The 22751-nt window shown below is 39.4% G+C and overlaps 1 protein-coding gene across 6 annotated transcripts in view; it reads right to left on the minus strand.

Moving 5' to 3' along the window:
- The window catches only part of LOC126095120 (lysosomal alpha-mannosidase-like), a 292752-nt gene that overhangs the window by 114528 nt on the left and 155473 nt on the right, over nucleotides 1–22751 (minus strand). For 5 of the 6 annotated variants that reach the window (XM_049909857.1, XM_049909838.1, XM_049909864.1 and 2 more), the window contains one exon: nucleotides 18274–18479. In XM_049909857.1, coding sequence (XP_049765814.1) covers nucleotides 18274–18479 — 206 coding nt within the window. Of the gene's footprint in view, nucleotides 1–18273; nucleotides 18480–22230; nucleotides 22281–22751 lie in introns of those variants that run through there. The other variant, XM_049909872.1, reaches the window with a different exon arrangement.

The following is a 22751-nucleotide window of genomic DNA, read 5'->3' on the forward strand; positions in this document are numbered from 1 at the left end:
GGGGCATGAAAGGGAAGCAGCGGATGGGAAGGGAGTGAGACAGGGTTGTAGCCTGTCCCCGATGTTATTCAATCTGTATACTGAGCAAGCAGTATGTAACGCCATAAATGTATATCCTCCTATTTTCATCTATTGTACTATAATTTTATTTCTTTATTTTGTTACCTGAAGATATGACGTTTCTCTCTTTGTATATTGTAGTTGTTTTACTATTTGTATATATATGCATTTATTTCGATGTATAATTGGTTTGTTTTGTAAATATTATTTGTATTTTACGCTGGGTCTTGCCTAGGGAAAACTATGCTATCGAATGATTACATCGATAGGTCGTGTGGAGAACGAAAGTTTAGGATCTTTGGTAGTGTTAACTCTGCCGCATGGAGCACAGGCAGAGCAGTGTCTGGCTTGAGTAGTGCAGTGGAGCAGGTGTGTTGTGTGACGCTCCCACGAGTTGGAGCGCTTTCGGGATTTGGAGATTGTAATTGCGCTCGACTTGATACACGGTGTCGTGGACGGGAAGCATTTGCTGGCGCACATCAAGAACCTGTTTCGCCTGGTGATCGTGTCGAGAAGAAGGCGCACCAACATCCAGGTTGTGCAACAGTGATGCTCGACAATGAGTGACTGTCACCACCTCCTCGATCGACGGCTTCAAACCTTCAATCAAACAACAAGGAAGACTGGAAGCACATAAAGTTTTAGAACTGTATGGCAGACCACAGCTTTTAAAACTGTTGCATTACAAAAATACAGCAATTTAGCATGAACCTTTGTTGCTCATTGTCCCAATTGCATTACCAAGCAGGGTCCCTTCCTCTTCCGGAATGAACCCGAGTGTCGTTGAAATTCAAACGCCAGCATTAAAGTAATATCATTCGATTTCACTGCTTTAATTTCAAAGTTCAGTTAAGGTATTCATAGCTGGCTTCAATATTTAGATTACACAGGCACAAATTAAGAATGTGAGTTTTGTTACCGTATTTTAGCTTACCTGTGACTGCAGCTCAACTTGGTACGTACTAAATTTTATTATTGTCAATTGTTCAGAAGCATTTAATTCAAGTTCAAAGTTAAATCTCTTATTTCTAAATTGCGTAGATTCAAGTAGCTTTTGAAATGATTGTTGACATAGCCCAAGACTAACCGTATTTTACTGAATTTCTATGTGCTTCAGAAACAAAGCTCACTATTAGTTTCAGTCACTAAATTAACTTTCAATTTTCCGGTTTTATTAATTCTTTTGCTAATTTAAATCAGAATGTAGCCAAATTTATTACTTCTGACAAACTTTCAGTTTTCACACTACACGTGTAAACCTTCAGTTGCCACGCTTCTAGTGCTAATTATATGTGCAATAACCTTTCTTTTTCAGTTATTGTAGTAGTTGTTCATAGGACTGGCGACGATAATTTTCCCCAAATCTCAAATATCTAATTAACACCAATTAATTATTAATGTGACGACCGCACATTTACTTTCTTTATTAATTTTACCCTTTTCTCAAAATTAATTTCCACCAATTTCATTTGCATTTTTCCTTTCATTTAGATGTAACCCTGTCCTCCCTCTTTACCGACAAATTAACTTCGGTAACGATTGCTTTTCCCAAATTTCCGTTAGGTACACGCGGTTTAATTTTTCACTGTCATTAAGGTCGATAAGTGAGGGGGAGGTTACAAGTAAAGGAAACAAAAGAAAAATTCAGAGTAGGTATTAAAGTCCATGGAGAAGAAATAAAAATGTCGAGGTTTGCCGATGACATTGTAATTCTGTCAGAGACAGCAAAGGACCCGGAAGAGCTGTTGAACGGAATGGATAGTGTCTTGAAAGGAGGATATAAGATGAACATCAACAAAAGCAAAACGAGGATAATGGAATGTAGTCGAATTAAGTCGGGTGATGCTGAGGGAATTAGATTAGGAAATGAGACACTTAAAGTAGTAAAGGAGTTTTGCTATTTGGGGAGCAAAATAACTGATGATGGTCGAAGTAGAGAGGACATAAAATGTAGACTGGCAATGGCAAGGAAAGCGTTTCTGAAGAAGAGAAATTTGTTAACATCGGGTATAGATTTAAGTGTGCGGAAGTCGTTTCTGAAAGTTTTTGTATGGAGTGTAGCCATGTATGGAAGTGAAACATGGACGATAAATAGTTTGGACAAGAAGAGAATAGAAGCTTTCAAAATGTGGTGCTACAGAAGAATGCTGAAAATTAGATGGGTAGATCACATAACTAATGAGGAGGTATTGAATAGAATTGGGGAGAAGAGGAGTTTGTGGCACAACTTGACAAGAAGAAGGGAACGGTTGGTAGGACATGATCTGAGGCATCAAGGGATCACAAATTTAGCATTGGAGGGCAGCGTGGAGGGTAAAAATCGTAGAGGGAGACGAAGAGATAAATACACTAAGCAGATTCAGAAGGATGTATGTTGCAGTAAGTACTGGGAGATGAAGAAGCTTGCACAGGATAGAGTAGCATGGAGAGCTGCATCAAACCAGTCTCAGGACTGAAGACAACAACAACAACAACATACTGTACTTCACTGTTTATAGCATAGCACAAAAATACACACACAAGGAAACAAATAATCACTTGAATGCACTATTGTTGGCAGTGTAGTTTTGTTTAGACTGGTGAATCGGTATGTGGGCAAACAATTCAAGACCAGGCATTTACCTTATCCTGCTAACCAAAGTCTAGTACCCTCTCACCTCTTTCTTTTGTTTATGATTTTCAGAGTCATTTGAGAAACATGGGTTTCAGGTGAGCTGAGTTTGGTTAACCAGGCTTTCACTGTATGTGAGATTTCCTTGTTTTTATGCTATAGTGTCCTTCTTTAGTGAAAATTCACACAATACTCACACAGTTGTGCAATATTCAAATAGGCTACCTGTCTTCCATTTAATTGCAGAAGTAAGGTTTTGCCCTGAGAAAACACAACTATTCTTTTTTAACACAGATAAGTTTTGGTGAAGTTTCATGATTGCCAGTGGGTTTATATCTTTCCTTACTATTGCATTTTAGTGTTTGTATAGGTGGCTGCCATTTGCAGTAATCTGATAGTTTGCTCTATTTAGCTTTTTTTTTAACTTACACTTTTTCACAATTATATGTAAGCGGTACTTTCTAATACATATAGTGTCATTGTTTTGTTAGACATTCACAAGTCTTTCATGGGAAAAAAGTTGAAGTGAGTAAAACAGTTTCTAAGTTCTTTAATTCCAAATATATATGCTCTGCTACTGGATGTTTAATTATATTACTAAAAGATCAGTTGACATTATAGATACGTCACTTGTTTCTAAGTAGGTCATTTATTTACAAGACACCATAACACATAATTTCAATTTAGTGTTTCCAAATACCAAGGGGAAATGAAACAAATCTCGAAAATAAGCAGTGGATCATGAAGGAAATAATAGAACAGAGAGATGCCTTAAGAGAAATGAAACAGAGAGAAAATATTGAAACCTACAAGCAGCATCAGAAGAAATACAGGCAGTTGATAAGACAAGAAAAAACAAAATCAATTAATGAGACTATTTCAAAATCAACAAATAAAATGAGAGCAGCTTGGAATATAATTAACTCTGAGAGAGGCAAGAAAAAATACTCACATAAAAACAAATGAAATAGAAACTATGACAGTAAATAACAAAATCATGACAGATAAAACAAAAATTGCCAACATCCTGAATAATAACTACACAGATGCAATAGAAAAACGAATGCATGGGTATAATAGCCAAGGAACTCACCATCTATTATGACAGATAAGCCAAGTCACTCAATGTTCCTGAAACCAGTGTCTGAAAAGGAACTGACAAATGTTATGAAAAAGCTAGAAGCAAAAAAGTCTGTTGGACATGATGAAGTGTCAGACTACCTAATCAAGCAGATGGCAGCAGATATAATTACACCACTACCGTATATTGCCAACTGCTCATTCCAAGAAGGAGTATTTCCAGGTAACTCAAGTTAGTTAAAGTAGTAGCTGTATACAAAAAGGGAAAGCACAACGACCCTAACAAGTACAGGCCAGTATCTTTAGTATCAGGCTTTTCCAAAATATTAGAAATTCTCATGCTAAACATATTAACTGGCTCTGAGCACTATGGGACTTAACATCTATGGTCATCAGTCCAAACAGATTAACTGTTCATTTGGAAAAATATAATGTAATAACTCCAGCACAGAACGGATGTCAGAAAGGGAAATCGATGGAAACAGCAACTGAATCATTAACAGAATCAATCGTACAGGCCTTGAACAACAATATGGTAGTGTCTGGAGTTCTTCTTGATCTATCCAAGGCATTTGACACAGTTGATCATACAGTCCTAGTGTAGAAACTAGAGAATACTGGTATTCATGGACATGCAGCAAACTGGATAATATCATATCTAAGTAACAGGAGACAATATGTAGCTATTAATAACTTATAGAGATCAGAAGTTAGAAGCATTAAGTATGGTTACCTCAAGGATCTGTAATGGGACCTGTTCAATTTATTTGTGAATAAAATACAAACATGTGAAAATAAAATCAAAATATTTTATGCAGATAATATGACTGTGCTAAATGTTTCCAACAATTTGGAGGCACTTGAGCAAAATACATTCATATCAGTCAGTAGTGCAGCACAATGGCTCTCTGGAAATGTGTTAATTATTAAGCTGGAAAAAAAAAAAACTATGTACATGGTCTTCAAAAATAAACAAAAAGAAGAACATATTGATGTTTTCTTAGCTGAAAAAGGACTGGAAGAAGTAGCTTCAGTTAAGTTTTTGGGTATTACAATAGAGAGTGAACTAAATTGGAAACAGCAGATAAATACTGTTTCCAGTATGCTAAGCTCAGTGATATTTATAATGAAACAACTGGCTCAGTATACTCACTGAGACCTCTTATGCACTGTCTACCACGGACGTTTTGAATGATACATGCAATATGGAATCACAGTATGGGGGAACCCAACTATCACAGGAATGAAGAGAATATTCACATTACAGAAGCAAGCGATTCAAATTATATTGAAAAAGAAGCAAAATGAATTGCGTAAAAGTTGTTTCAAAGAACTAAACATTCTGACCTTTCCATCACTGTATATATCCAAGAATATTGTGAGTGCATTACGTAATCACACAAAACTGGAGACTAATGAGACTGTTCATACACACAACACTAGAAACAGAAAACAACTGGGGTGCATTCCACATAGTCTTCAGATTTTTGAAAAAGGACCCAAGTACTCTGGCATCAAGTTAATACAAGGGAATTACAAGACATCAAAACTGAGAAAACGTTCCTCACAACTCTAAAAATGTTTCTGATACAAGGAGAATTTTATAGTGTAGCTAACTACATTAGCAAACAGTGATCAAAAGTTCATCCTGTGAGTGATAAATCTCACGCATCATAAAAAGACCTAGCAAAAGAAATCAGTGTTAAAGAAATTAACTATAATTAGGAACCATTGATGTGTAATATAAGCTAGTTATATCTCACAAAATCATTGTGGTTTTTCTTTTTTTTCTTCTTCTTCTTCTTCTTCTTACATGTATCAGATGTCATTTTGTACCGTGTAATATTATGAATATACTGCATCATAAGTTATTGTGTATGATGTAATATTATACATATACTGTGAAAGCTCCTATGTATATTTAAATGTGTAAGCTATTTTACATACTTTTATATTTCATATTATCTAGATTGTAAGCCTAATGACCTGTCCTATGTTATAAGTACATATCTGTACAAAAGGTAATTTAAGGGACCTATAAAAATCACAATCAAAATATATACTTTGAGTACCAGTATTGATTTTTTTTTCAATTTTCACTCAAAATAAGGAAAGTGATCCCAGTATTGATAGATGATGATTAACAATGCCCCCAGAGCTACTAACTGGTTTATGTTGTGCCAGTACACTCATAAATATCTGAACTGTTCATGTGAAAATAAGTCATTATGTTTAAGATAATAACCTTATTTGCAACAACTAATATGTGTTTTGTCCTGGTAAAAATACCACTGTAGTTATTCTGGAAAATGATCATATTGTAAACCTTCAAGCATATGAAGATGGTATCTTATGTATTGCACAATATCAGTAAAGCATTTGACTACATTTCTTTTAAAGTATTGTTGTTGTTGTTGTCTTCAGTCCTGAACTGGTTTGATGCAGCTCTCCATGCTACTCTATCCTGTGCAAGCTTCTTCATCTCCCAGTACTTACTGCAACCTACATCCTTCTGAATCTGCTTAGTGTATTTATCTCTTCGTCTCCCTCTATGATTTTTACTCTCCACGCTGCCCTCCAATGCTAAATTTGTGATCCCTTGATGCCTCAGAACATGTCCTACCAACCAGTCCCTTCTTCTTGTCAAGTTGTGCCACAAACTCCTCTTCTCCCCAATTCTATTCAATACCTCCTCATTAGTTATGTGATCTACCCATCTAATTTTCAGCATTCTTCTGTAGCACCACATTTTGAAAGCTTCTATTCTCTTCTTGTCCAAACTATTTATCGTCCATGTTTCACTTCCATACATGGCTACACTCCATACAAATACTTTCAGAAACGACTTCCTCACACTTAAATCTATACCCGATGTTAACAAATTTCTCTTCTTCAGTCTACATTTTATATCCTCTCTACTTCGACCATCATCAGTTATTTTGCTCCCCAAATAGCAAAACTCCTTTACTACTTTAAGTGTCTCATTTCCTAATCTAATTCCCTCAGCATCACCCGACTTAATTCGACTACATTCCATTACCCTCGTTAAGTTGTGCAGTTTTCGCAAAGTTCGTATTTCTTTCTATTGTTCGTAATTCCATAGAAATTGCTGCCTGATAATACATTTATCCATATCATTGGTCACATACTTGTTGTGAGGTTCTTGCTTCTTCTTCTTGGGCGCTAGTTTAACCGTAGCCTCGCTGTACCTCGTCATGTGATGTAGTTCCTGGCACTGCCGCGTCACCACTTCGCCTTTCCAGGCAATAGGTATTGTTGCGTTCTCTACAATGAAAACTGCAGAATTCGTTTCGGTAGTTGACCGAGGGAGTCAAGATTGGTCAGAAGCACTTTCATTGGGTTTCGTAAGAACAGAAGAATTGATGCGTCCAATGTCTTGCAACTTGGGATGGAATAGATAAGTGCTGTTCATATAATGTACAATTAGTATTGCGCATTCATGTTACTCATAATTTAGAATTTTTCTCTTTCAAGATTGCAGAATAGGAAAATTTATTTTTGTTATGATGTGTTATTTCAAAAATTGGCAAGTCGGCAAATAAGCACTCGTCGTCCCAGTAGCTAGAATGAAAATAAAGCGAAGAAATTGAATTGATACGGTGATGACTAATTTGTTACCCCTTATTCCATACTCAGACATGAAAGAAATGACATATGGAAATTATGACAGATGTCGAGTGTCAGTTCTTTGAAATGGACAACCGCAGTGCAGTGAGTTAATGTATTTCGACTAGCATTAGTACCCGTCGATGCCCGGGTGTGTATATATTTCATTATTGTTACTCCGCCTCCTTATTCTTCCTCTTTCCATTGTCTTCCGCCCCACTCTTTGATCGTTTCACCTACGTTTGTAGTGAAATTCAGCCTAAAATTCAATTTCACGCAGCTCAATTCTTATGACCACATCTCCTGAACAGTGTATCCTACAGTAATATAATTTTCCGCTTACGTGCAGTGGACTATCAGGAAACTGTCTGCGAAGTGTGTTGCAAATAAAGTTAGTACACTGACATCAACAGTTAGTTTCACATAATCGTTCTTTACAGGCTGTCCGACGGTAGAAAAAGACTGTCTGGCAATGAATATAGGAAAAGACGGGCACTGAAGGAAGATGATGATAAGAAGCAAAAGGATGCACTACAACGATATTCCAAGCCAAAGAGAGAATGACCTAGCAGTGGCGAGAGTGGAAAAATAGATCCTGAAAGTACAGAAACTAATGGAGCTACTGGAGCAACATCTTTATCTTCAGGACATGACCAGAAAGTTGACGAACACAGTACTGTGACCACCACATACAGTAGCAATGCTGACAGTGGGCCATCCACAACATGTTCAACAGACCTCGTCTGGACTCAGGACCTGCTTTGTGACGAAAGCTCCGAGATTGAAACATCAGGCAGAACTGAAATTAGGCGACCCAATTCTGAAAATACCGGAGGAACATCAGCCAAGGTACTCACCACCGGAGAAGGGATTGAAGGCGAGCCTAAACTGGAAGACACAATTGACTCAGTTCCCGGGAGATGGCCGGAAATTATTACCGACTGCATTCGAACGACTTTGGTCCTACGAGGTCCTCCCGAGGGCATTAAGGAAGCTGAAGAATGTCCTAAAAACAAGGACAACCGGCGTTTCATCCCTGTGCACTACAGCTATTCTTTGAAGAATTTAGAAGAAGCAGATAGACATTGGTTGGTGTACTCAAAGAGCAAGGAGGCTGTGTTCTGCTTTTGTTGCAAACTTTTTTTCATCATCTACAGTAAAAACTGCAAAGAACGGTATAAGCGACTGGCGGCACCTTGCTTCGTATCTCGAAAGTCACGGGAAGTCTACCGAGCATTTGAATTCACATAAAAAGTAGATCGTGTTTTCCTAGGGACTGAGAAAGTCACGAACTGTCAACACCCATCGTCAAAGGCTTCTGAATACTGAAAGCGAACATTGGAAAAATGTTCTTGAGCGCTTAATAGCAATAATTCATTTCCTGGGTTGGCAATGTCTGCCTTTGAGAGGAAGTACAGATAGACTCTTTCAGCCTGACAATGGAAACTTCTTGAAACTTGTTGGATAATTCACAAAGTTCGACACTGTGATGATGGAGCACCTGCACAGAACAAAGCAAGGTCACAACAAGGATCATCATTATCTTGGAAAAGAAACACAGAATGAAATAATTCCTCTTATTGGATCATCTATAAACAACAACATTCTATTAAAGATGAAATCTGCAAAGTATTACAGTATAATTCTGGACTGCACACCAGATATTTCAAAAGCTGAGCAGATGACAGTTGTGTTACATTTCGTCCAGAAGACAAGACTCGACGGGTTATACGATGTCTGAATTCGAGAGCATTTCCTGGGATTTCTTCCAGTGCCTGATTCTTTAAGCTCCGCTTTGACACAGGTCGTACTCAAGTTCTTGGAAGATAAAAACATCCTATTGTGTAATATGAGAGGGCAAGGATACGACAGTGGAGCAAACATGAAAGGAAGGAAGTCTGGTCTCCAGAAAAGAATTTCAGACATGAACAAGAGAGCATTTTATGTACGAAGTGTCAGTCACTCATTGAATCTTGTTTAAATGATGCCGCTATGTCTTCTAAATATGCTGTTTCCATGTTTTCGACAGTGAAAAGCTTGTATGACTTCTTCTCGTCCTCCGTTCCATGTTGGGATGTCTTGAAGAAGTATCTGCCTCGCCTGTCGCTGAAGCCACTGAGCGATACTAGGTGGGGAAGTCACATCAATGCACTTACTTCCCTGAGGTTTCAAATTGGAAGCATTTATGATGCAATGGTTCAGATATCAGAAGAATTCGATGGCATGACCACTCACGAAGCGACGTCACTTGCGAATCAAATAAAAAATTACGCCTTTCTCACTTCTCTGGTAATCTGGTATGACATTCTGCTTCACACCAGTGTAGTCAGTAAGACCCTCCATACCACTGACATAAATGTTTCTGAGCGCGTGGAAATGCTTGGAAAAACATAAGCATATTTTGAGACCTGCAGAACAGAAGAAAAGTTTGTGTGTTTCTTGATGGATTCCAAAGAACTGGCTACAGAATTAGAGCTAGAAGATCTAACATTACCACGGATAAGTGTTTCCCAGCGATGAAGTAAGAAGCCAATACACTTTATCTATGAAGGACTGGATGAGACAATAGATGAGCCAACAAAACGTTACAAGATTGAATTCTACTATTATCTTTTAAATATAGTAACCACTTCTTTGGATGAGAGATTCAATCAACTGAAATCTCATTGTGATTATTTTGATTTTCTCTATGACATCGGCGAGCAGAACAATGCACCTCCTGACAGCCTGGACACAAAGTGTAGAAACCTCGCGGCGATTTTGCAAGACCTTGAGTCAAGCGACATTGATGCACTGGAGTTGAGGAAAAAACTAAAAGTGCTTTCAACATTGTTGAAGCCTGGAATAGTTCCGAAAGAGACTCTGAAGTATATAGGAAGACATAATTTTTGCCCTAATGTTGACATTGCTCTGAGAATCCTCCTAACACTCCCAGTGACAGTTGCGAATGGAGAGAGGGGTTTCTCAAAACTGAAATTGATAAAGACATACCTCCAATCAACGATGAGCCAAACTTGTCTGAATGATCTTGCAACAATATCGACTGAGCACAAGCTTGCAGAGGATTAAATTACACAGATCGTGTGAAAGAGTTTGCACCAGTTTACCTAGTATTTTTTTTTTTTAATTTTTTAATTATGATCAGTGTCTTGGTTATTTAACATGTTGTTTCTTATTTTGTTCAACATTAAATAGTGATTGTAAATAATATTGTTCAAACCAAATTATCGTTAAATTGTAAATATATTTTGTTTTCCTTTGAATACATTATCTGTTCACAACCAATGAAAAAGTTTATTTACGTTAACTGTAAGTTCATGCCGTGCGGGATTAGCCGAGTGGTCTCAGGCACTGCAGTGGTGGACTGTGTGGCTGGTCCCGGCGGAGGTTCGAGTCCTCCCTCGAACATGGGTGTGTGTGTTTGTCTTTAGGATAATTTAGGTTACGTAGTGTGTAAGCTTAGGGACTGATGACCTTAGCAGTTAAGTCCCATAAGATCTCACACACATTTGAACATTTCTGTAAATTCGCAAGGCTTATTAAAATTAGCTAGATTTCTTCAGTCAGGTTTTACTCCATTTTTGAGCTGGTGCCCAATGACTGCTTTGTACAAATTTGTAGAGGATCTCACGTCAGTCGCAATTTTTGTTTTTATTTTCCAGATCCACATAACTCAATACCTTGGGTTACGTTTACATCTATACCGTCATCCGTCATGCTGAACGAACTGTCAACACGACGGTTTGGACGTAAGCACATACTAAAAGCTTTCAGACTGGCCACTCAGTGGCTGAAACCTAGATAGATATGGAAAGTAAAAACAAAAAACAAAAATTGCGATTGATTGCAGACATTTCCTACAGATTTGTTTAAATAAAATCCCACAAACGTATTGTTAAAAAAAAAAAATGGGGTGTGGTCGGGGGGGGGGGGGGGGGGGGTAGGGCATTTAGCACGGGGCGAGACTTGGGTTTGTGCCGGCCCTGGGCAGTCACACTAACACAATAACAGGTATAATGTAAACATAGAAATTATGGAGCACATGCAAACAAGAACAGAAAAGTCGCACAAACCAATCCCCTCAAAATGTTTAGTAAATTTCCTCTCTCTGTTCAATCTATGCCATTTAGAGGTCTCAAAATGAAAATATGTAGCTCAGTGATGGAAAACCCTTGTTACAATATAAAATAGTTATATGATATGGACAATGCTGACATTAATACTTAAGAATGGAGCTGTACTCTTTCATTTAATATGAACAATTTAATATGAACAATGTTTAATATGAACAATGTTGATTATAGTATTTAAGATTGTACCTTTACTCTATTATTAGAGTACACTTCTGTTACCTACACATGATGAAGCCTTCTTCATGTAAAATGAAAGATGGTAAATAAATAAAGATTTAAAGCATTTAGTGAACAGTCTATTTCAGAATCAAGACGCGGTCTTGCATTACACTATCACTAAACAGAAAGCAGATAACACATTTTATTTATAAGTGAGACAACTATGAGCTTCAGCAGAGCAGTAGCCTCCTTGTTGTTGTTGTTGTTGTGGTCTTCAGTCCTGAGACTGGTTTGATGTAACTCTCCATGCTACTCTATCTTGTGCAAGCTTCTTCATCTCCCAGTACCTACTACAACCTACATCCTTCTGAATCTGCTTAGTGTATTCATCTCTTGGTCTCCCTCTACGGTTTTTACCCCCCACGCTGCCCTCCAATACTAAATTGGTGATCCCTTGATGCCTCAGAACACGTCCTAGCAAATGATCCCTTCTTCTTGTCAAGTTGTGCAACAAACACCTCTTCTCCCCAATTCTATTCAATACCTCCTCATTTGTTATGTGATCTACCCATCTAATCTTCAGCATTCTTCTGTAGCACCACATTTCCAAAGCTTCTATTCTCTTCTTGTCCAGACTATTTATTGTCCATGTTCCACTTCCATACATGGCTACACTCCATACAAATACTTTCAAAAACGACTTCCTGGCACTTAAATCTATACTTGATGTTAACAAACTCATTTACTACTTTAAGTATCTCATTTCCTAATATAATTCCTGCAGCATCACATGATTTAATTTGACTACATTCCATTGTCCTCGTTTTGCTTTTGTTGATGTTCATCTTATATCCTCCTTTCAAGACACTGTCCATTCCATTCAGCTGCTCTTCCAGGTCCTTTGCTGTCTCTGACAGAATTACAATGTCATTGGCGTACCTCAAAGTTTTTATTTCTTCTCCATGGATTTTAATTCCTACTCCAAATTTTTTCTTTTGTTTCCTTTACTGCTTGCTCAATATACAGATTGAGTAACATCAGGGAGAGGCTACAACCCTGTCTCACTCTCTTCCCAACCACTGCTTCCATTTCATGCCCCTCGACTCTTATACCTGCCATCTGGTTTCTGTACAAATTGTACATAGCCTTTCACTCCCTGTATTTTACCCCTGATACCTTTAGAATTTGGAAGAGAGTATTCCAGTCAACATTGTCAAAAGCTCACCCTAAGTCTACAAATGCGAGAAACATAGGTTTGCTTTTCCTTAATCTATTTTCTAAGATAAGTCATAGGGTCAGTATTGTCTCACGTGTTCCAACATTTCTACCAAATCCAAACTGATCTTCCCCCGAGGTCAGCTTCTACCAGTTTTTCCATTCGTCTGTAAAGAATTTGTGTTAGTATTTTGGAGCCGTGGCTTATTAAACTGACAGTTCAGTAATTTTCACATCTGTCAACACCTGCTTTCTTTGGGATTGGAATTATTATATTCTTCTTGAAGTCTGAGGGAATTTTGCCTGTCTCATACAGCTTGCTCACCAGATGGTAGAGTTTTGTCAGGCCTGACTCTCCCTAGGCTGTCAGTAGTTCTAATGGAATGTTGTCTACTCCCGGGGCCTTGTTTTGACTTAGGTCTTTCAGTGCTCTGTCAAACTCTTCACGCAGAATCATATCTCCTATTTCATCTTCGTCTACATTCTCTTACATTTCTATAATACTGTCCTGAAGAATGTCGCCCTTGTATAGACCCTCTATATACTCCTTCCACCTTTCTGCTTTCCCTTCTTTGCTTAGAACTGGGTTTCCATCTGAGCTCTCGATATTCATGCAAGTGGTTCTGTTTTCTCCAAAGGTCTCTTTAATTTTCCTGTAGGCAGTATCTATCTTACCCCTAGTGATATGCGCCACTACATCCTTACATTTGTCCTCTAGCCATCCCTGCTTAGCCATTTTTTCTTTAGTTTTGTGGATGGTCATGTGACGCTATTTTGGTACAGTAGTCACTGAAGACTTCACACATTGCCCTCTTGACAGCCAAATGCATTTCATCGTGCATTTCTCTATCTATAGCCCTACGCTTTCTTTTACACTTATTATGCAGCAATTATTCTCAAGTTTCTGTCCAGTGACTATACCGTGAAGAGTTCCTCCCATTATGAACTGTTCTGTTGGGTTCACACGAATTCAGTGCACGGTCAACTACTCTTTTAAACTTGAGACACATTTCCTCCGACACGCTGCTGCATTGTGCTGAATGTTTCAAGTTGTTCTTTGAGATATGAGGCTATTGCTTTTTTATCTAGTTTACTAAACATTTATGTCTTTCTACTTGCTTTAGTTGTCCTTTGTACTTTGGAAATCATTGTTATCACAATTGTGTTAAGTTCACTGACACCAGTTGCAATGTGGACAGCCTCAAAGTGGTTACATCCACGTGTTACTATTAGATCTAATGTATTTCCATTACGAGTGGGGTTCCAAACTATCTGATCTAGGAAGTTTTCAGAGAAGGCATTTAGTAATGTTTGTTTTACAGGATGTCTTGTCATAACCACCACTAAGAAACTGTAATTTTCCCAACTGACTGCTGGATGATTAGTCTTCACCAATAATTACAGTAAGATTTTGTACAAGCGAACTGTACATTTGTATGCTTTTTGCCCGCTTCATTTACTGGATTTTTATATTTTCTCCTTTCATCAATTAAATTCAATATCTCATCTGTTACCCAAGGATTTCTATTAGCCCTCGTCTTTTTACCTACTTGATCCTCTGCTATATATGGGCAACTCTCCACCCAGTCCAGACAATGATAGCTGTAGAAGACGGAGAATTATAAGTGTAAAATCCAAAAGAATACTTCCTACAGGCAAGAGTGTTAAAACCCTGGTAGTTAACTACCAAAGCAATTGTAACACATTGTCGGAGTTAGAATCACTCTTGGAAAGCAGTGAAGCTCACTTATATCAGGTACAAAAAGCTGGTTGAAGCCTGAAATTGATAGTAGTGACATATGAAAATTTAAATATTTATTGAAAGGTATGCTAATGGAAAATGGAGGAGGTGTATTTGCCATAATAGACAAAAATCCCAAATCCACCAAGACTGTTTGGGCAAGGCTCAGTGTCAGGGGTGGGCATAAAATGGTAATTGGATCCATCTATCTGCCACCAAACTCACCTCCTGATGTAAACAGTTCGCTTGTACAAAATCTTACTGTAATTATTGGTGAAGACTAATCATCCAGCAGTCAGTTGGGAAAATTACAGTTTCTTAGTGGTGGTTATGACAAGACATCCTGTAAAACAAACATTACTAAATGCCTTCTCTGAAAACTTCCTAGATCAGATAGTTTGGAACCCCACTCGTAATGGAAATACATTAGATCTAATAGTAACACGTGGATGTAACCACTTTGAGGCTGTCCACATTGCAACTGGTGTCAGTGAACTTAACACAATTGTGATAACAATGATTTCCAAAGTACAAAGGACAACTAAAGCAAGTAGAAAGACATAAATGTTTAGTAAACTAGATAAAAAAGCAATAGCCTCATATCTCAAAGAACAACTTGAAACATTCAGCACAATGCAGCAGCGTGTCGGAGGAACTGTGTCTCAAGTTTAAAAGAGTAGTTGACCGTGCACTGAATTCGTGTGAACCCAACAGAACAGTTCATAATGGGAGGAACTCTTCACGGTATAGTCACTGGACAGAAACTTGAGAATAATTGCTGCATAATAAGTGTAAAAGAAAGCGTAGGGCTATAGATAGAGAAATGCACGATGAAATGCATTTGGCTGTCAAGAGGGCAATGTGTGAAGTCTTCAGTGACTACTGTACCAAAATAGCGTCACATGACCATCCACAAAACTAAAGAAAAAATGGCTAAGCAGGGATGGCTAGATATTCATGCAAGTGGTTCTGTTTTCTCCAAAGGTCTCTTTAATTTTCCTGTAGGCAGTATCTATCTTACCCCTAGTGATAGAATTCTTGTCAGATACAAAGATTATTAGTGGCACCGAAGTTAGTGTGAAGTCACTCACAAATGAGGCAGGAACTGAAATTGAAGGTAGCAAAGCAAAAGCTGAAATATTGCCCCAATTTAATCCTCACACCACTGACCAGATACGTGAAATAAGTGTTAGTGTCAATGATGTTGAGAGACATCTGAAATCATTAAAATATGAGGGTCATTCCAAAAGAAATGCACACTATTTTTGTAAAAATACAGTTTCATTCTGCATGTGTGAAAGTTTTACAGTGTGTAGATACATCCTTCCCACTTGTTTTCAAACTTAGTTCAACCTGTTCCCGTGAGTGGCGCCAGGTCTTCAAGATGTATGCTACACTTGATGTTCATCAGAAGCAACATGCTGTCATAGAATTAGCAACATGCTGTCATAGAATTCCTGTGCTGTGAAAACGAGACAGTGGGAAACATCCACAAGAGGTTGAAAAAGACGTATGAAGATGCTGCTGTCGATCACAGTACAGTTACTCGGTGGGCAGGCAGGTTTCATGATGAAAACGGGCATGGCAATATTGAGGATTGTCCTCGCAGCGGCAGGCCTCATACCACACACACTCCAGACAATGTGCAGAGAGTTAACAAATTGGTGACTGCTGATAGACGCATCACAGTGAACGAATTGTCATGCTACACTGGGATAGGGGAAGGAAGTGTTTGCAGAATACTGAAAGTGTTGGCATTAAAAAAGGTTTGTGCCAGGTGGGTTCCCAAGATGTTGACAGTGGTTCACAAAGAAACAAGAAAAACGGTATGCAGCGAACTTTTGGAACAGTACGAGAATGGTGGAGATGAATTTCTTGGAAGAATTGTGACAGTTGATTAAACGTGGCTCCATTATTTTTCACCAGAGATGAAGAGGCAATCAATGGAGTGGCATTATGCAAATTCACCCAAGAAAAAAAAAATTCAAAACCACACCTTCTGCTGGGAAACTTATGGCTACGGTGTTTTTCGATTCCGAAGGAATCTTGCTTGTGGACATCATGCCAAGTGGAACCGCCATAAATTCTGATGCATATGTGACAACAATGAAGAAACTTCAAGCTCGACTGAGTCGTGTTTGACCACATTGGCAAAAGCAGGATGTTTTGCTGTTGCACGACAATGCACAGCCACATGTCAGTCAAAAAACCATGGAAGCGATCACAAAACTCAGATGGACAACACTGAAACACCCGCCTTACAGTCCTGACCTGGCTCCATGTGACTATCATTTCTTTGCGAAACTGAAAGACTCTCTTCATGGAACAAGGTTTGAAGACGATGACTCCCTTGTGCATGCAGCCAAACAGTGGCTCCAACAGGTTGGTCCAGAATTTTACATTGCGGGTATACAGGTGCTGGTTCCAAGATGGCATAAGGCAGTTGAGAGGGATGGAAATTATGTGGAGAAATGAAAATGTTGTTCCTAAAGGATGTATCTACATACTGTAAAACTTTCAAACATGTAGAATAAAAGATGGATTTAAAAAAAAAATAGTGTACATTTCTTTTGGAGTGACCCTCGTAGAATGAAGCTCCAGGGCCTAATGGAATCCCTGCCAGATTCTATTCTGAACTTGCATCTGAGTTAGCCCCTCTCTTGATGAAATCTATTGTAGATCACTCAAACGCATGGCCAGCAGTTGGGAGATAGCACAAGTCATGCCTGTTTACAAGAAAGCAGTAGAAGGGGTCCACAAAAGTACCATCTAGCATTCGACATTGATTTGTTATTGAATCTTAGAACATATTCTGAGCTCAAACATAATGAGGTATCTTGAACCAGGCAAAATGGATTCTGAAAACTTTGACCGTGTGAAACCCAACTCAAACTTTTCTCAAGTGACATACTGAAAGCTTTGGATCAGGCAGTCAGGAAGATGCAGGATTCCTTGATTCCCAAAAAGCATATGACTCTGTACCTCACCTATGGTTATTGTCAAAAGTATGGCAAAATTTGTGACTGGACTGAGGACTTTTTGGCAGGGAATCTGTAATTACCTTTCCAGTTGAGTATTAACACAGAGCTACAGGCACTAAGTAGGTCAGGAATATAAGTTAAACAAAATTGCATATGTGTTTCTCAAGAAAATGACAGAACTCTGCTACATAAATTTTTGTCTGTCATCAACAAATGATGACACCTCTTCCTCACTACATATTAGATAAATTAAGGAGGACCCGGGAGTAGACAACATTCCATTAGAACTACTGACAGCCTTGGGAGAGCCAGTCCTGACAAAACTCTACCATCTGGTGAGCAAGATGTATGAGACAAACAAAATACCCTCAGACTTCAAGAAGAATAGAATAATTCCAGTCCCAAAGAAAGCAGGTGTTGACAGATGTGAAAATTACCGAAATATCAGTTTAATAAGCCACAAAAGCAAAATACTAACGCGAATTCTTTACAGACGAATGGAAAAACTGGTAGAAGCTGACCTCGGGGAAGATCAGTTTCGATTCCATAGAAATATTGGAACTCCTGTGAATGGAATGAACATTAATTGCACTATATAGTGGGAAATCCACTGCAACCCACAGAGATTTACAGTAATATGTAGAGTTTTTGCTTTAGAACTTTTACCTAAATTTGAGCTTCCTTGCCAAATCATCTGGGTGGTTTTTGTGTCGAAGCGATGCTTTAGGTCTTGGTAGTCTGCCCTGGCAAAGAACACACCATCATATCCAAATTGGCTAAACAAAGAAGCCATTTCCCGAGAGTGACCAAATGGGTCAATTTGCCACCCTACATGAGGGCGACCACAGGCTCCAAATGTGTCATTCAATTTCCTGGAACACGCAAAAATGATGAACTGGAATACATTTAATTATGTTGCAATATTACCACAAGTTTTCAGATGCTAATCGGTTAGTTAATAGCTTGTATGTTCCATGGATTACAATTGCAAACTCTCAATATGGTGTGGAATGAGTCTGCTTTACAGTTATAGTACATCTTCTCAGTGGAAAACATAACAACATGCTGACCAATTACATTATTTGTGAAGTGTTTTTCTTACATGCTTACCATGATTTGTACTTAAATATATTCAATATCTATCTCTCTAAATCTCTTAAACATGCAGACATAAAAAACTATAGCCCTAGAAATCCTTCTGTGGAGTAGAAGGAGCTGTCAAGCAGATATAATTTCAGTTTGTGTTTGTAGTCAATTTTACTATCCACTTAATTCTTTACATCACTGGATAGATGCTCTACATCATTACAGCTGGAAAACAAAAACAAGTGCAGTCTGAGAGAATGGAGAGTATGGAGCACACTGATTTACATATGTCACTAGTAAAGCAACTGCTTCTGTAGCCACAGTCACTATTGCTCACTTGTGCAGTGGTGCTCATCATCAAGGTAGCCAGTTTAAATTGTGGTAATGGAAGGATTATTTCACCAGCAACTGCTTCTGTAGCCACAGTCACTATTTCTCACTTGTGCAGTGGTGCTCATCATCAAGGTAACCAGTTTAAATTGTGGTAATGGAAGGATTATTTCACCAGCAGATTACTAGAACTTCCTGCAGTGCTGTGCACTAAAATCAGATCCATTTTAGGTTACATTATGTACTGACCACTTAGTGATAATGAAATGGTTGTCAAATGGGGTTCTTAGATATACACTCCTGGAAATTGAAATAAGAACACCGTGAATTCATTGTCCCAGGAAGGGGAAACTTTATTGACACATTCCTGGGGTCAGATACATCACATGATCACACTGACAGAACCACAGGCACATAGACACAGGCAACAGAGCATGCACAATGTTGGCACTAGTACAGTGTATATCCACCTTTCGCAGCAATGCAGGCTGCTATTCTCCCATGGAGACGATCGTAGAGATGCTGGATGTAGTCCTGTGGAACAGCTTGCCATGCCATTTCCACCTGGCGCCTCAGTTGGACCAGCGTTCGTGCTGGACGTGCAGACCGCGTGAGACGACGCTTCATCCAGTCCCAAACATGCTCAATGGGGGACAGATCCGGAGATCTTGCTGGCCAGGGTAGTTGACTTACACCTTCTAGAGCACGTTGGGTGGCACGGGATACATGCAAACGTGCATTGTCCTGTTGGAACAGCAAGTTCCCTTGCCGGTCTAGGAATGGTAGAACGATGGGTTCGATGACGGTTTGGATGTACCGTGCACTATTCAGTGTCCTCTCGACGATCACCAGTGGTGTACGGCCAGTGTAGGAGATCGCTCCCCACACCATGATGCCGGGTGTTGGCCCTGTGTGCCTCGGTCGTATGCAGTCCTGATTGTGGCGCTCACCTGCACGGCGCCAAACACGCATACGACCATCATTGGCACCAAGGCAGAAGCGACTCTCATCGCTGAAGACGACACGTCTCCATTCGTCCCTCCATTCACGCCTGTCGCGACACCACTGGAGGCGGGCTGCACGATGTTTGGGCGTGAGCGGAAGACGGCCTAACGGTGTGCGGGACCGTAGCCCAGCTTCATGGAGATGGTTGCGAATGGTCCTCGCCGATACCCCAGGAGCAACAGTGTCCCTAATTTGCTGGGAAGTGGCGGTGTGGTCCCCTACGGCACTGCATAGGATCCTACGGTCTTGGCGTGCATCCGTGCGTCGCTGCGGTCTGGTCCCAGGTCGACGGGCACGTGCACCTTCCGCCGACCACTGGCGACAACATTGATGTACTGTGGAGACCTCACGCCCCACGTGTTGAGCAATTCGGCGGTATGTCCACCCGGCCTCCCGCATGCCCACTATACGCCCTCGCTCAAAGTCCGTCAACTGCACATACGGTTCACGTCCACGCTGTCGCGGCATGCTACCAGTGTTAAAGACTGTGATGGAGCTCCGTATGCCACGGCAAACTGGCTGACACTGACGGTGGTGGTGCACAAATGCTGCGCAGCTAGCGCCATTCGATGGCCAACACCGCGGTTCCTGGTGTGTCCGCTGTGCCGTGTGTGTGATCATTGCTTGTACAGCCCTCTCGCAGTGTCCGGAGCAAGTATGGTGGGTCTGACACACCGGTGTCAATGTGTTCTTTTTTCCATTTCCAGGAGTGTATATAGTGGCCAGTATGGGGCTATATGAGAGAAGTGGGCCATGTATAAATATTCATTCATTCAGTCATTGACACACTGTGTTCCGTAAATGACATCATGGAGAAGAAACGCCAGTGATGGTAACAAATCGAGTCATACATTAGAATGCAGAAGCAGCAACTGTAGGCCACTTCTGTAAAGAATGCACTGCTAACAACCAGTATAACCAATACCTTCACACACAAATGCAAGCATGCACATGCACAAGCATGCGTGTGCGCATAAGTACACACACACACACACACACACACACACACACGCGCAAAGAGACAAAATGGTCACCCAGTAGTAGTAGTAGTAGTAGTAGTAGTAGTAGTAGCTTTATTCATCCATAGATCTCTTTTTACATGGATATAGGACATGTTGAAACACCCCCGTTATGGCCTTTATTAGGTGTTGTGTGATTTACCGAAGCCGCCGAACAGTTAAATATTATTATATGACCGTGTCCTTAATGAATGAAAGGCTATCGGTTTTTCTGCTGTGGTTTCAGGGGTATTTCAACCGAATGCAGCTGTTCTGAGACGGAATAGTTAATGATTGAAAGTTTCTCTATTATTAAAGACCATAAAGGTTGCGATGTACAAACTGATATGCATTTTCTACTAACACACAAATTCTGAGGCAGTTGCTACGTTCACCTAAAACGTTTAATTACGGTTATATCTTTTATTGGTTGCTGTTTCTAAGTACTTTGCCACACGTAATGATGATGGTTATCATTCACAACAATCCTCACTGCAATCCACGGTTGTTGCTGGCCGACGCGGTTTACGCGAAACACGTAATTCGGCACTTGTCACTTTTGGTTTTATATCACTCACGAATCGGTACCGATGACAGTCTACCCTACAACGATCAGGGAGACACGCTCATTTGTCATACTCCGGTGAATTTACCATTTACTGCTCACCCGGCACATCCGCCATTGACACCGAACTCGGCTCAACCACCATTCGTGCCCGTCTTCCCAGTATTGTTTCTCACTCGACACTAATCTCACTGCCTCCTGCAGCGCTCAACAATCGACTCCTGGCTGCAAACGACCTGGTTGTCGGATACTAATCATGGAACCCTTACATCCCCACCCTAAAAACCTTCTTTGTAGCCATAGGCGACAAAGAATAATAGCAAAAACTCATTACACAGCATATAAATTAAGATGAGGAACATTAGATTCTGGTTCACATACTGAAACTTACAACATATCACAAATAATACTCTATTGACTCCGCTAGCAAACTGCCCATAGAGAAACATCATACAACATTAATCTATCTTAATTAACATAACATGGTAAATATTTTTACAAACTTTATCTCACATTCAATTACCAAAAATCTTCACTGTCAAAGGTTTATATGGCTGTTAGCTACATATTTGTTACTGGTTAATCTTCTGTAACTTGCTACAGCAAAGACAAGAAAAAAACCAGTCAAATGCCAGTTACCCCTTTGGTATGCCGTCCTTTCAGCGGGGTCCCTGCCGTCCATAATACTATCACTCTAAGTTATATTTCACTTGGTCAACACACATGAAAAGTTAAGGAAGAAATTCACAACTTATTCACTTGAGTCTTTAAGACAAGCGAAACTGAAAATGAGAACAAAACAGAGCATTTAAACCTTGACTTATGCACTTATTTTACAATTCCTCATACCTCTGCAGATTGATTCAATAATCTTAAATGCTCCGTTATTGCACTAAATATGTCTTACATAACTATTTGCATTGCTATAACTAATGTGGTCACCCAATGAAAAATTTTAAATTACTGAGCATTTCATTTTGCCAAACATTTATATTGCCATATGTGGATTGTTATCACTAATGCTCAGATGAGATGTACAATAATTCCTGTTATATTGACATTAATCCAAATCTGTTATATGGACATTTATTATTCATTAAACAGTGCCAAAATTCTGCTTATGAAGCTTGACCTAAGCACAACCATAATTGACTCTGATA

The sequence above is a fragment of the Schistocerca cancellata genome, chromosome 1, assembly GCF_023864275.1.
Source record: "Schistocerca cancellata isolate TAMUIC-IGC-003103 chromosome 1, iqSchCanc2.1, whole genome shotgun sequence".
Taxonomy (NCBI): domain Eukaryota; kingdom Metazoa; phylum Arthropoda; class Insecta; order Orthoptera; family Acrididae; genus Schistocerca; species Schistocerca cancellata.